Source organism: Podarcis filfolensis, assembly GCF_964270895.1.
Source record: "Podarcis filfolensis genome assembly, chromosome: 1".
Lineage (NCBI taxonomy): Eukaryota > Metazoa > Chordata > Lepidosauria > Squamata > Lacertidae > Podarcis > Podarcis filfolensis.
The window spans coordinates 40,444,418-40,457,468 of NC_139604.1; the positions used below are offsets into that span (position 1 = coordinate 40,444,418).

A 13,051-nucleotide genomic window follows, 5' to 3' on the forward strand; every position below is an offset into this window, starting at 1 on the left:
TATATGCCATGGGAATGATGTACAGCCACTTGGCCCACTTTAGGATTAGGTTGTAGGCCATGAACTGTTTCCTTTTGCTGTCTTCCTCCCGACAACAGCTTCCTGGGCTGTGTCGAAGGGCAACCCACAGGTTTTGTGGATGGATTAGTAAGGCCATAAGGCTGCTCTCGTATGTACATGACTGCCACATAGCCATGTACGTTACAGTTAGTATTGTTGTTACAAAGGCTTAGCATGGTTTCCCACTTTGGCCTCACACCTCATACAGGACAGTTTCATAACATTCTGGAGGATACTTGGGCTTGTAGCTTCAGAATTCTCTTGGACCACAGTCCCCTTCTATATGCCCAGCTTGAAAGTGTGGCCAGGCCAGGAGCAGCAACAACTTTTTGCAGCTTTTTGTGGAAAATAGCAATATGAATACAGTAGCACATTTACTGATAACCCCTACAGTTGGCTACCATAATGCCCTCAAGACAGGGTGTGGCTGCCTGGAAACAGCAACTGGTTCAGAATACAGCAGCCAAATTGATTTTCCATTATAACCTGTTTTATATGAGATTCATGGTTACAGGTTGTTTCTAGGCTAAATTCAATGCCAATGCTTGCCTTTAGGGCCCTTCATAGTTTAGGCCCATAATACCTGAGGGTCTTGCATGTGCTCCTTCTTACTCCCTGAGATCTGATGATGAAAATCTCCTCGCATTTCATCCAATCTTTTTTGCTGTTGAAGGAAGTCAGAAAAACATAGATCATAAATGTTGCATGGTGTCAGAGTGAGCTCTTGTGGTGAAGAAGGGTAGTGCCTTTTCTCTTCTGTGTTTTTGCTTTTGTTGAAAATGGCAATCTTTTTTACGTGAAGGTTTCAAACGGAGATCCAGACTGTGAGCAAACAATTTCCATGTGAACCATTCAAGTTCTTGGAGCCGACGTTGAGGCTGGAGTACCGAGAAGCTCTGGCCATGCTTCGGGAAGCTGGAGTAGAGATGGGAGATGAAGATGATCTCAGGTACACTCATGTTGATGGGAAAGATTAGTGCCATATCTATTGGTATTGCAGATGTAACCATTTTGGGACTACATTTGGATTACATGTCGCTGTGAAAACAGTTCATACATTTGCTGGAATGCCAACACAAGCCTGTCACACTTTTCCAGCTATAGGAATTGCCACCATTATGCACTCATGTACAAAATAGAGAGACGCCCCATTAAAATAAATCTCCTTGTTAAGAATGTGATGTGTGAAGAGCACCTTAAATGTTGGTTTCTCACCATTCCAAGTAGTATAAAACATCTGTTCCAGAATCCAAGCTCTTAAGTGGAGGGAACAAACCTGGTGGTGCAGTATAGCCGGGAGCTGTCTACAAACAGGTCAACCCAAATCTGTGTGGCCCTGAAGTCTCTCTCTTGTCCCTTAATTCATCCTAGACCACCCAGAGCAGTGTAACAGCTTCTTCTTTCTGTAAACAGTGGTCTGTTTAAAAGCAAACAAACTGAAAATCCTCGGTCCTGGGATTACAATAGTTCATTCTGGAACATAAAATTACTTTAATGGAGAAAAGTTGATGTGATTATTTACCAAAACAAATATTTGACCTGTCCAGTTAATCAACAGATGATGGAAAGCCTTCTGATTAAATTTGTCTTCTGCACAAAATAAGGAAGTCTGGCTTCCATGTTTGTGAACTATGTTCATTATAGAGGCTTGAACATCCTAAGAGTTTGGTTGTATGCATGCTTATTCAGAAATGCACCCATTGGAGTCAATGGGTCTTATTTCCATATAAGCTTCCCTAGGAAATATTACTTAGACTTAACATAGTTTCTGTATAATGAAGACACACGATTCTGTAAAGCAGTGACAGCTTACTTTCTGTCTGCTTCTCCAGATGGTTATGTGTCTCTTTCTAGGCTCACAATATTTCAGGAGTAAACAAATGTCCCGATCACCCTACTGCAAAAGAAAAACATGTAGCGTTGGCCTTTTTGCTATAAGTATTATAGTAGTTTCATTTTTTAAAAAAAATCTCTGTGGCGCTTTGAATTGCCTGAAGCTAGCAACCAGTGATCCTAGGTGGAGTGTGCCTAAAGATGCCAGTTGTGTACTGGAGAATGGAAAGCATACAAGGAGGGCACTTTCCACTGCAGGAAACAAAGTGTACTATACCAGTGCCAATCTTGGTTCTCACAGACACATTTAGCGAAACAATTAATTGTGTAGGCACTACTTTGAATGCAATATATGGAAGTGGAGTATACAAATAGTGACTGCATAGCCACCTCTGCATAACATACTGCAGAGTCTGGTCTGGTCCCTGTTAGTCATGTGGCCAAGCAGAGACCAGAAGGGAATAAAGCCCACTGCAGGCTTGGGTGGTAAGCAATAAAACCAGCCACTCCTGATCCAACATTTGGAGCTTGTCTGGCTCCCATGACCAATAATACAGTATCACATTCATCCAGGGTTGGCCTAAAACAATTGAATGGCATGAGTGGATCTACACACGTATTTTCTCATTTGTGGGATTTGTACAGCTTTTCAAAGATCAGTGCATAAAGACTCAGAAACACAAACTATAAAAAAGCTGCTTTAACCTGAACCTTAAAATCTTTGCTTTCAGTACACCAAGTGAAAAGCTCTTGGGTCGACTGGTGAAGGAAAAGGTAAACCTTTTAAAAATTACTTTGAATCCTTAATATAGCAGTAAAGTGTATTTTTGGAACAAGTTTGAACAGGTATGCTTGACACAGGAAATTGTTAACATTTGTAGCAGGTCATTCATATAGAATTTTATAGTGTTTTTAATATGCTGTCTTAGAACCTGCGTGATACTATCAAATTTAAATTCTTTAAACTTGTTGGAATTAACTGATTAGCAAAATCATGTGTTGTGAAACTCCTCAGATTTTGAGATATGTATTATTTAGTTGTTGTTTTTTAAAACCTCTTTCCTTCAAAAAAAATTTATCTTAATTTTATTTATACCTGGTCTTTTGCAGTATGACACAGACTTCTATATTCTTGACAAATACCCTCTGGCTGTAAGACCTTTCTACACAATGCCAGATCCAGCAAATCCTGTAAGTAAATTGTTGCATGCTTATCAGTGTTTTGATTGCTGTGAAATATGATGGAACATTGCAGGCCACTTTCTGGTGTCAATAGGGAACTGGTCTAGCCTGGAGTTTGTCCCACAGTTATACCATATTCATGTAGTAAGTTTAAAGTCAGGTGTTGAGTAGGTATGGATCTCATAATCTGAACTGATCTGTGAATGTTCTAGGCTTTATCTGTGCTTAACAACGGCCAAGTTTTGCATACCATTTAACTGCTAGTTACTAAAATGCAACCTTTTTTTAAAGAAAACATCCAACTCCTATGATATGTTCATGAGGGGAGAAGAAATTTTGTCTGGGGCTCAGCGAGTTCACGATCCTCAGCTGCTGACTGAGAGAGCTTTGCATCATGGCATTGGTAATATTTCAGATATATATATATATATTCCTGTCTTTCACTTTCAAATCAATGCATGCAACAAGGATATGAAGAGGAGAGATTAGAGCAGGAAACGGAAGCCTTATTCTTTGTATATAAATATAATGGTTAGATCCAAATTTAAGTTACTTCCCATTGAAATTAAGCGGTATCTAACTTACTATGTTGATTTTGATGGGCCCTAAGTGTAGGATCTTAGTCTGAATACAGCCAAGTGTCTTAGCAACATATAACAAATGTGTCCAACAAGTTTTCAGCCACAAACAACTTTTCTAAGGGTACCTGTTCCAGGGAACTTCCCCCAGGTCACGAGTTTCTATTCTGTACAATATTTGTCAGTCTCGCTACAATTATATTTCAGTTCCATCCATCCAAAAGCTCAGGGGACCATCAAATATGTTGAATTGTCAGGTGGACCTAAATGCAGGGGATGCACAAAAGTGGATTTGGATACCTGCAGGTGTTTCAGGGTAATCATTTTATCATTTGGTAAACGTGCAGCTGTTAGTTGCTGAAGGGAAATCAAAGAATATTGTCCCCAGGTAGGATGTCAGTTTCAGAAAGGACAGGTGGGCCTGGGGGCTAGTGGACCTGGTGCCTTTCCCTGTACTATATTAAAGCCGAAAGCAATATCCTGCTGTTCTGTAGATTTACTTTTTTGGGTGGGGGTGTAACCCCTTAAACAGAGCTGCTGCTCATATCTTCTGGTCAATTTTTAAACAGCAACAACAGGATCAACACAGCTTTGGCTACTAAGCACACTGGATTTGTGCAAAACAATAATGGTCGGTTGGGGGGGAGCTGTCCAGAAACTGAACTACTTTGGATTAATGTGTATTCTTTCTATTTATCCTGCGTGCTTTTGCTGTGCTGCTAACGAGAATTGGACGTGAAGCAAAATAATCTATTTCTTTTACAGATTTAGAGAAAATTAAGTCTTACATTGATTCCTTCCGTTTTGGTGCACCTCCCCATGCTGGTGGTGGCATAGGTAACGTAGCTTATTTTATTTTCATTGTATTCTGGCCCTGGATTATCATCATATGGAAGGACAGTTTTACAACAAAGATGATCATAGCATTTGAGCTTAATTCGGAAAGCTAACCTGGATTTACCGGGGATGTGTATGTTTGAGAAACATCCTAAGCTTCTTATCTCTGAGATTTATAAAACAATCCATGCTTTAAGCTTTGCTTTCCTTTTTGCAAGACAACTATCAAAGGAAATGATCGGACAAGATTCAAAAGCCCACAATCAAAGGAGAAAATCCTACTGCTTGTTAGCAGTGGTGTTTCCTTCCCAGCCCCCCTTCCCACTAGTGGGGCATTGAATGATGAAGAAAGAAAGCAGTTGTTTATTTGATGGAGATTTATCCCTACTGTTAATAGAGGTAACGATATAAAGTCTAGAATACTCAGTGTGTTTTGACGAAACTCATTTAATTCTCCCCCACCTCCACTGGTTGTATTTGGACCAAACTTGAACATTTTTTTCCCCCAAGTACAAAGCTGGCAATTTATTTAACAGTTTTTCATTTACAGGTTATGCAACTTGCTTTATATGGCAAAACTTTGCTGATTTTACAAGAACAATTTTGCAGGCAGTAATTAGCACATGACAAACACGAAATAGTACAGTCATACCTCGGGTTACAGACGCTTTGGGTTGCGCGATTTCAGGTTGTGCACCGTGCCGAACCCGGAAGTACCAGAACGGTTACTTCCTGGTTTCGGCGCATGCGCAGAAGCACTCAATTGCACTTTGCGCTTGCGCAGAAGTGCTGAATCGAGACCCGAGTTTGCGCAGATGCACGGGTTGTGAACGCTGTGGGTTACAAACGTGCCTCCTGCACGGATCATGTTCGCAACCTGAGCGTCCACTGTACAACCATGTTACACTACTCAAATACAGCAAGCAATGGGATACCGTTCCATTGCTAACTGTTCTGGTGTGGCTTCAGCTGAGAAGGAAAATTGTTCCAGGCTCTAGCCCCACCAGCCTCACAGACATTCACATTTTGAAGGGAAATGCAGGTTTCCCAAACCCACCTTTCCCTCATATTGCTGATTGAGGGGACGACCAGGGAAGCATTTGCAGAATAAGAGAAGGTGGGATTAACCTACCTCACCTCTGCTTCCTATCCTCTTTTTATCTCAGCCAAGCTCTGAAACCAGGCTAAAGGCAAAACAGCTAGGGGTAGATTTACGGAGAAGAATCCGTGAGCCTGGGAAAGGTTAATCAGTATATCCTGTAAGTGCCTCCTGCATTCTTTTCTTGGTAAAAACAGTGCTGGATCCCGCCTTTGCCAAACTAAAAAACCAAACAACTTCAGATATCAGGCTTTCAGATTGGTGGTACTTTTTGCATAAGGCTGCTTTAAATATTAATAGAAATAGAAATTACATCTTTTGAAGAATTTGTAGCACTGATCCACACAGTGGGTTTTGAGCTTAGCCTGCTACGATGCAATGGTTTGTGCTGCAGATCTAATGAGCATGTGGTAGTGTTTAAGGGATGAGAGCTCTCTCAGCAGAAGCTAATGGGGCAGCCTGCTGTGCATATGAGGCTTTGGGGTGTGGTGATGCCCTCCAGCAAAATTCTTTTTAGCAAGTGTGGCAGCTCAAACAGTGTTTGCTTCTGTTTGTGATGAACTGCAAGCTTGGTGTTCCATCCAAACCCAACAAGCTGCCTTCCAGCCATGGGTTGGTTTGTTTCAATTAACCACGGATTAGGGTTTGGATGACCTGTTAAATTGCATTGAATTAAAAACTAAAGTGAAAACTTTCTATCCCCTCCTGGCTGTACAGCAGAGGAGCACATTGAGTACAAAGCTTGACGTGACTCATGAACCACTCTGTTGGTTCATGTATATCTGTATATGTATACACCACTTGGTCTTCTAGCTGATGAGACTGGATTTAATTTTACAGGGTTGGAAAGAGTCACCATGCTGTTCCTTGGACTGAGCAATGTCAGGCAAACGTCCATGTTCCCTCGTGATCCTAAACGTCTAACGCCTTAAGGAGACCAGAGCGAGTTTGAAAGTTTGCTCCCTGCTCTGAACAATATAGCATAAATGCAGTATGCAGCGGATGTACATCTAACCTACTAAAGTGCCACAATAACAAATGTTCCACTAATTTATTACTAATAATGAAGCCAACCATTTTAACAGATCTGGGTCGTGTTGCAGAAAACGTAATCTTTTTATGAAACATATTTGAAGTTAAGGGTACTGTTATCATCTTGTACTTTACAGCTTTCTATACACTTGAATTTTTAAAAAATTCATAGTTGTGTAATAAGGGGAGGACATTTGTGTTTTTTTTAAAATATGGCAGCAGAGTAGAATTTGATCAACAGTAGTAAGAGAAATTGACTAAATAGTGAGTTGGAAACGGATTATTTTGAGAATTAACATGGGAAATACTGAACTCTGATCTTACATACTTATAAATACAGGTTGCAATAAAACTCCCTAACTATTTTGTGTGTGTCTCTTTTTTTCTACATTGCAGAATTTGTCTGTATTTTTTTGTCAGTGTTCTGTCTTGGTCTTCAATACTAGAAAATAATTTTAAGCAGGGCATAATTATCACATAATTATGTGATATTTTACTGTATTTTTGGTTTTTATGGAAGCCGCCCAGAGTGGCTGGGGAGGCCCAGCCAGATGGGCGGGGTATAAATAATAAATTATTATTATTATCTTGATCCCTGCTGAACAATGAACTATGCTAGGAGCCTTAATAACTGGCTTGCCTCTCAACCTCTGTATCTCACAGGACTATTGAGGATAAAAAGAGATGATCATGTATGTAAGCCTTAAGAGAATGTGCTTAAAACAGGTGCGAGGAACCTCAGGGCCACAGCATGGCAGGGGCACTGTTGCTGAACTACAACTCCTATAATATTTGACCATTGGGCTTGGTGGCTGAAGCCGGTGGGAACTAGAGTTCAGTGACATTACCCATACTTTCTGAGATTGTAAATCCTGGAACCTGAGATTGCTGAGATTGTAAGACTGGAACCTGCTCTCTTGTAAAGTGCCATGCACACTGATGCTGCTGTAAAATACAATAATTTGGTCTTGTGATTTGAAATTGCAACTAAAAGAGCTAATAGTTACAGTTCTGTGTTTTTTTATTTATTCAGGAGTGAGATATTAAAAATTATTATTATTATTATTATTATTATTATTATTATTATTATTAAATTGCTGGCCAGATTTTTAAGTGTTTCCAAGCAATTAAGCTGCAATGTGAGATTTGATGGTGGGTTGTACCAATGTATATACAGAATTATGGTATCCTAATTTTCAGGGGCATTACCATTAATTAAAGGTCCTGATGCAGGAATCATTGTGTGCAAATTGCAGACACTTAAATAGACTTGGTCAAATGACACACTGATATTTTGTTTCATACCTTTTTTTGAGGATTATCACTCAAAACAAAGGTCTGGGCAAAAAATGGAAAGTGCAGAAAATGAGGACTATGAAGTCACCCAGTTGAGAAACCAGGTTAGGCAGCTTAGCTAATGGGCCAGCTCTGAGTACTAAGCACTGGCATGTTCCCAGAAACATTTTTTTAAATGGGTTTGCCTGCGTGTGCACGTTCCCAGCTGTATTTGTTTGCTAAGTGGCTTATAAATAACTACTTATTACCACAATTTTATTGCTGTTAAATCTGGTTCCAGAAAGAGTTGTTTGTTCAGCTAATCCAACTGGAATCGATCAAATTCAATTACCTTTTCCCATGCAGAGCTAGTAGTATCTCTGGATAATAGGCTTTATTGGATGCTTCATCCTAATAAATAAGAGAGTCGCTCACTGATTCATGCTGAAAGGTTTGGAAAATGATGTTTTAGGACAAATGAATTTATTGCAGATTTCTGTTTGTTTTCTCACAGATCATCCCTTATGCCTTCATCCCATGTGTGTGGAAATGTCTTTGCTCCATATTGCTATGCTTAGTATGTCCGTTTGAGTAACTCACACAGATGACAGTAGTTCTTAAACATTGGTACCTGGTGCCCTGACAGTAGACAACCTATGAATTGGAGCACATTACACCCATTAAGGGGGATACTGCAAAAAATAACATCCCTGTATCAAGGTCTTCACTCCACCTTTACTGAATAGATTAGCCCACTGTAAGGATGGCTGCCACATGTTGTTTGTCTTAGTGGTCCTAGTTAACATTCCTAGTAAAGGTAAAGGGACCCCTGACCATTAGGTCCAGTCGTGACTGACTCTGGGGTTGCGGCGCTCATCTCGCTTTAGTGGCCGAGGGAGCCGGCATACAGCTTCCGGGTCATGTGGCCAGCATGACTAAGCCGCTTCTGGCGAACCAGAGCAGCACACGGAAACGCCATTTACCTTCCCGCCGGAGCAGTACCTATTTATCTACTTGCACTTTGACGTGTTTTCGAACTGCTAGGTTGGCAGGAGCAGGGACCAAGCAACAGGAGCTCACCTCGTCGCAGGGATTCGAACCGCCGACCTTCTGATCAGCAAGTCCTAGGCTCTGTGGTTTAACCCACAGCGCCACCCGCGTCCCTCATTCCTAGTAACTGTATGCAAATACTTCTGCAGAAATCAACTCTAAACATGATACTTGGGGCAATTCCACTTCCATCCTCATGGTGAATGTCATGTGTGATCACAGAATCATATACAGTGGTACCTCGGGTTACAGACACTTCAGGTTACAGATGCTTCAGTTTACATACTCCGCTAACCCAGAAATAGTACCTCGGGTTAAGAACTTTGCTTCAGGTTGAGAACAGAAATCATGCGGCGGCAGCGGGAGGACCCATTAGCTAAAGTGGTACCGCAGGTTAAGAACGGACCTCCAGAACGAATTAAGTTCTTAACCCAAGGTACCACTGTAATTGTGGAGTTGGAAGGGACCCCAAGGGTCATCTCCTTCAACCTCTACAATGTAGGAATCTCAACTAAAGTATCCATGACAGATCCAACCTCTGCTTAAAAACTTCCAAAGAAGCAGAGTCTACCACCTTCCGAGGGATGGGACAGGAGGGTAGATTCACAGAGTCTGCAGAGCCTTTGTAAATCAGCACACTGACAGTTGTCAGTTCTCAAATCTTTTTCCTCCCAGAATTCCTTTAGGTCTGTTTCTCCCTCAGTCATAGAAAGCCATATCTCAAGTCAGATCAATTAGCCCATCTAGCTTAGCATGGTCTGTATAAGAGATTGGGAAGCTGTGGTCTTTCAGATTTCGCTTGACCAGAGCTCATACATACATACATGCATACAGTTTTATTTGTAAGCCGCCTTTCGACAGTTCAAACCATGCTCAAGGCAGCTTATACAGTGGTACCTCGGGTTACATACGCTTCAGGTTACAGATGCTTCAGGTTACAGATTCTGCTAACCCAGAAATAGTACCTCAGGTTAAGAACTTTGCTTCAGAATGAGAACAGAAATTTTGGTCTGGCAGCGCGGCAGCAACAGGAGGCCCCATTAGCTAAAGTGGTGCTTCAGGTTAAGAACGGACCTCTGGAACAAATTAAGTACTTAACCCGAGGTACCATTGTAACATGAAAAAATACATAACTACAACGTAACAAAAGTAGTCATAAACAATAAACATTAAAAATACACAACCAATTTCCACATCAAACACAACAAAATCTAAAATAAATTGAAGCATACAATTGATAGATACTATGGTAATTCTATATGTACCTATTTGTGACATTAATGTTGTTGTTGTTGTTTAGTCGTTTAGTCGTGTCCGACTCTTCGTGACCCCATGGACCAGAGCACGCCAGGCACCTCTGTCCTCCACTACCTCCCGCAGTTTAGTCAAACTCATGCTGGTAACCTCGAAAACACTATCCAACCATCTCATCCTCTGTCGCCCCCTTCTCCTTGTGCCCTCCATCTTTCCCAGCATCAGTGTCTTCTCCAGGGAGTCTTCTCTTCTCATGAGGTGGCCAAAGTACTGGAGCCTCAGCTTCACGATCTGTCCTTCCAGTGAGCACTCAGGGCTGATTTCATTAAGAATGGATGCATTTGATCTTCTTGCAGTCCATGGGACTCTCAAGAGTCTTCTCCAGCACCATAATTCAAAAGCATCAATTCTTCGGCGATCAGCCTTCTTTATGGTCCAGCTCTCACTTCCATACATCACTACTGGGAAAACCATGGCTTTAACTATACGGACCTTTGTTGGCAAGGTGACGTCTCTACTTCTCAAGATGCTGTCTAGGCCTGTCATTGCCCTTCTCCCAAGAAGCAGGCGTCTTTTAATTTCGTGGCTGCTGTCACCATCTGCAGTGATCATGGAGCCCAAGAAAGTAAAATCTCTCACTGCCTCCATTTCTTCCCCTTCTATTTGCCAGGAGGTGATGGGACCAGTGGCCATGATCTTCGTTTTTTTGATGTTGAGCTTCAGACCATATTTTGCACTCTCCTCTTTCACCCTCATTAAAAGGTTCTTTAATTCCTCCTCACTTTCTGCCATCAAGGTTGTGTCATCTGCATATCTGAGGTTGTTGATATTTCTTCCGGCAATCTTAATTCCAGCTTGGGATTCATCCAGCCCAGCCTTTCGCATGATGTATTCTGCGTATAAATTAAATAAGCAGGGAGACAAAATACAGCCTTGTCGTACGCCTTTCCCAATTTTGAACCAATCAGTTGTTCCATATCCAGTTCTAACTGTAGCTTCTTGTCCCACATAGAGATTTCTCAGGAGACAGATGAGGTGATCAGGCACTCCCATTTCTTTAAGAACTTGCCATAGTTTGCTGTGGTCGACACAGTCAAAGGCTTTTGCATAGTCAATGAAGCAGAAGTAGATGTCTTTCTGGAACTCTCCAGCTTTCTCCATAATCCAGCGCATGTTTGCAATTTGGTCTCTGGTTCCTCTGCCTCTTCTAAATCCAGCTTGCACTTCTGGGAGTTCTCGATCCACATACTGTTTGAGCCTTCCTTGTAGAATTTTAAGCATAACCTTGCTAGCGTGTGAAATGAGTGCAATTGTGCGGTAGTTGGAGCATTCTTTGGCACTGCCCTTCTTTGGGATTGGGATGTAGACTGATCTTCTCCAATCTTCTGGCCACTGCTGAGTTTTCCAAATTTGCTGGCATATTGAGTGTAGCACCTTAACAGCATCATCTTTTAAAATTTTAAATAGTTCAGCTGGAATACCATCACTTCCACTGGCCTTGTTATTTGCAGTGCTTTCTAAGGCCCATTTGACTTCACTTTCCAGGATGTCTGGCTCAAGGTCAGCAACCACACTACCTGGGGTGTACGAGACATCCATATCTTTCTGGTATAATTCCTCTGTGTATTCTTGCCACCTCTTCTTGATGTCTTCTGCTTCTGTTAGGTCCTTACCACTTTTGTCCTTTATTATGGTAATCTTTGTACGAAATGTTCCTTTCATATCTCCAATTTTCTTGAACAGATCTCTGGTTCTTCCCATTCTGTTGTTTTCCTCTATTTGTTTGCACTGCTCGTTTAAGAAGGCCTTCTTGTCTCTCCTTGCTATTCTTTGGAAATCTGCATTCAATTTCCTGTATCTTTCACTATCTCCCTCGCATTTTGCTTGCCTTCTCTCCTCCGCTATTTGTAAGGCCTCGTTGGACAGCCACTTTGCTTTCTTGCATTTCCTTTTCATTGGGATGGTTTTCGTTGCTGCCTCCTGTACAATGTTACGAGCCTCCATCCATAGTTCTTCAGGCACTCTGTCCAGCAAATCTAAATCCTTAAACCTGTTCCTCACTTCCACTGTGTATTCATAAGGGATTTGACTTAGATTGTATCTTACCGGCCCAGTGGTTTTTCCTACTTTCTTCAGTTTAAGCTTGAATTTTGCTATAAGAAGCTGATGATCTGAGCCACAGTCAGCTCCAGGTCTTGTTTTTGCTGACTGTATAGAGCTTCTCCATCTTTGGCTGCAGAGAATATAATCAATCTGATTTCGATACTGCCCATCTGGTGATGTCCATGTGTAGAGACGTCTCTTGTGTTGTTGGAAAAGCGTGTTTGTGATGACCAGCTTGTTCTCTTGACAGAACTCTATTAGCCTTTGCCCTGCTTCGTTTTGATCTCCAAGGCCAAACTTGCCAGTTGTTCCTTTTATCTCTTGATTCCCTACTTTAGCATTCCAATCCCCTATAATGAGAAGAACATCCTTCTTTGGTGTCACTTCTATAAGGTCTTGTAAGTCTTCATAAAATTGGTCTATTTCAGTTTCTTCAGCACCAGTGGTTGGTGCATAAACTTGGATTACTGTGATGTTAAAAGGTCTGCCTTGGATTCGTATCGAGATCATTCTATCATTTTTGAGATTGCATCCCAGTACAGCTTTCGCCACTCTTTTGTTGACTATGAGGGCCACTCCATTTCTTTTACGGGTTTCTTGCCCACAGTAGTAGATGTGATGGTCATCCGAACTGAATTCGCCCATTCCCGTCCATTTTAGTTCACTGATGCCCAGGATGTCAATATTTATTCTTGCCATCTCATTTTTGACCACCTCCAACTTACCTAGGTTCATGGTTCTTACATTC

The 13,051-nt window shown here is 41.4% G+C and overlaps 1 protein-coding gene across 1 annotated transcript in view; it reads left to right on the plus strand.

Moving 5' to 3' along the window:
• DARS1 (aspartyl-tRNA synthetase 1) overlaps nt 1-6,987 on the plus strand; it is a 48,866-nt gene extending 41,879 nt beyond the window's left edge. Inside the window, exons 11-16 of the mRNA XM_083580155.1 lie at nt 863-1,009; nt 2,625-2,667; nt 3,004-3,084; nt 3,367-3,478; nt 4,419-4,490; nt 6,430-6,987. Of these exons, the coding sequence (XP_083436281.1) occupies nt 863-1,009; nt 2,625-2,667; nt 3,004-3,084; nt 3,367-3,478; nt 4,419-4,490; nt 6,430-6,521 (547 nt within the window). The 3' untranslated portion in view covers nt 6,522-6,987. The remainder of the gene's footprint in view (nt 1-862; nt 1,010-2,624; nt 2,668-3,003; nt 3,085-3,366; nt 3,479-4,418; nt 4,491-6,429) is intronic.
• Nucleotides 6,988-13,051: the final 6,064 nt, after the last annotated feature.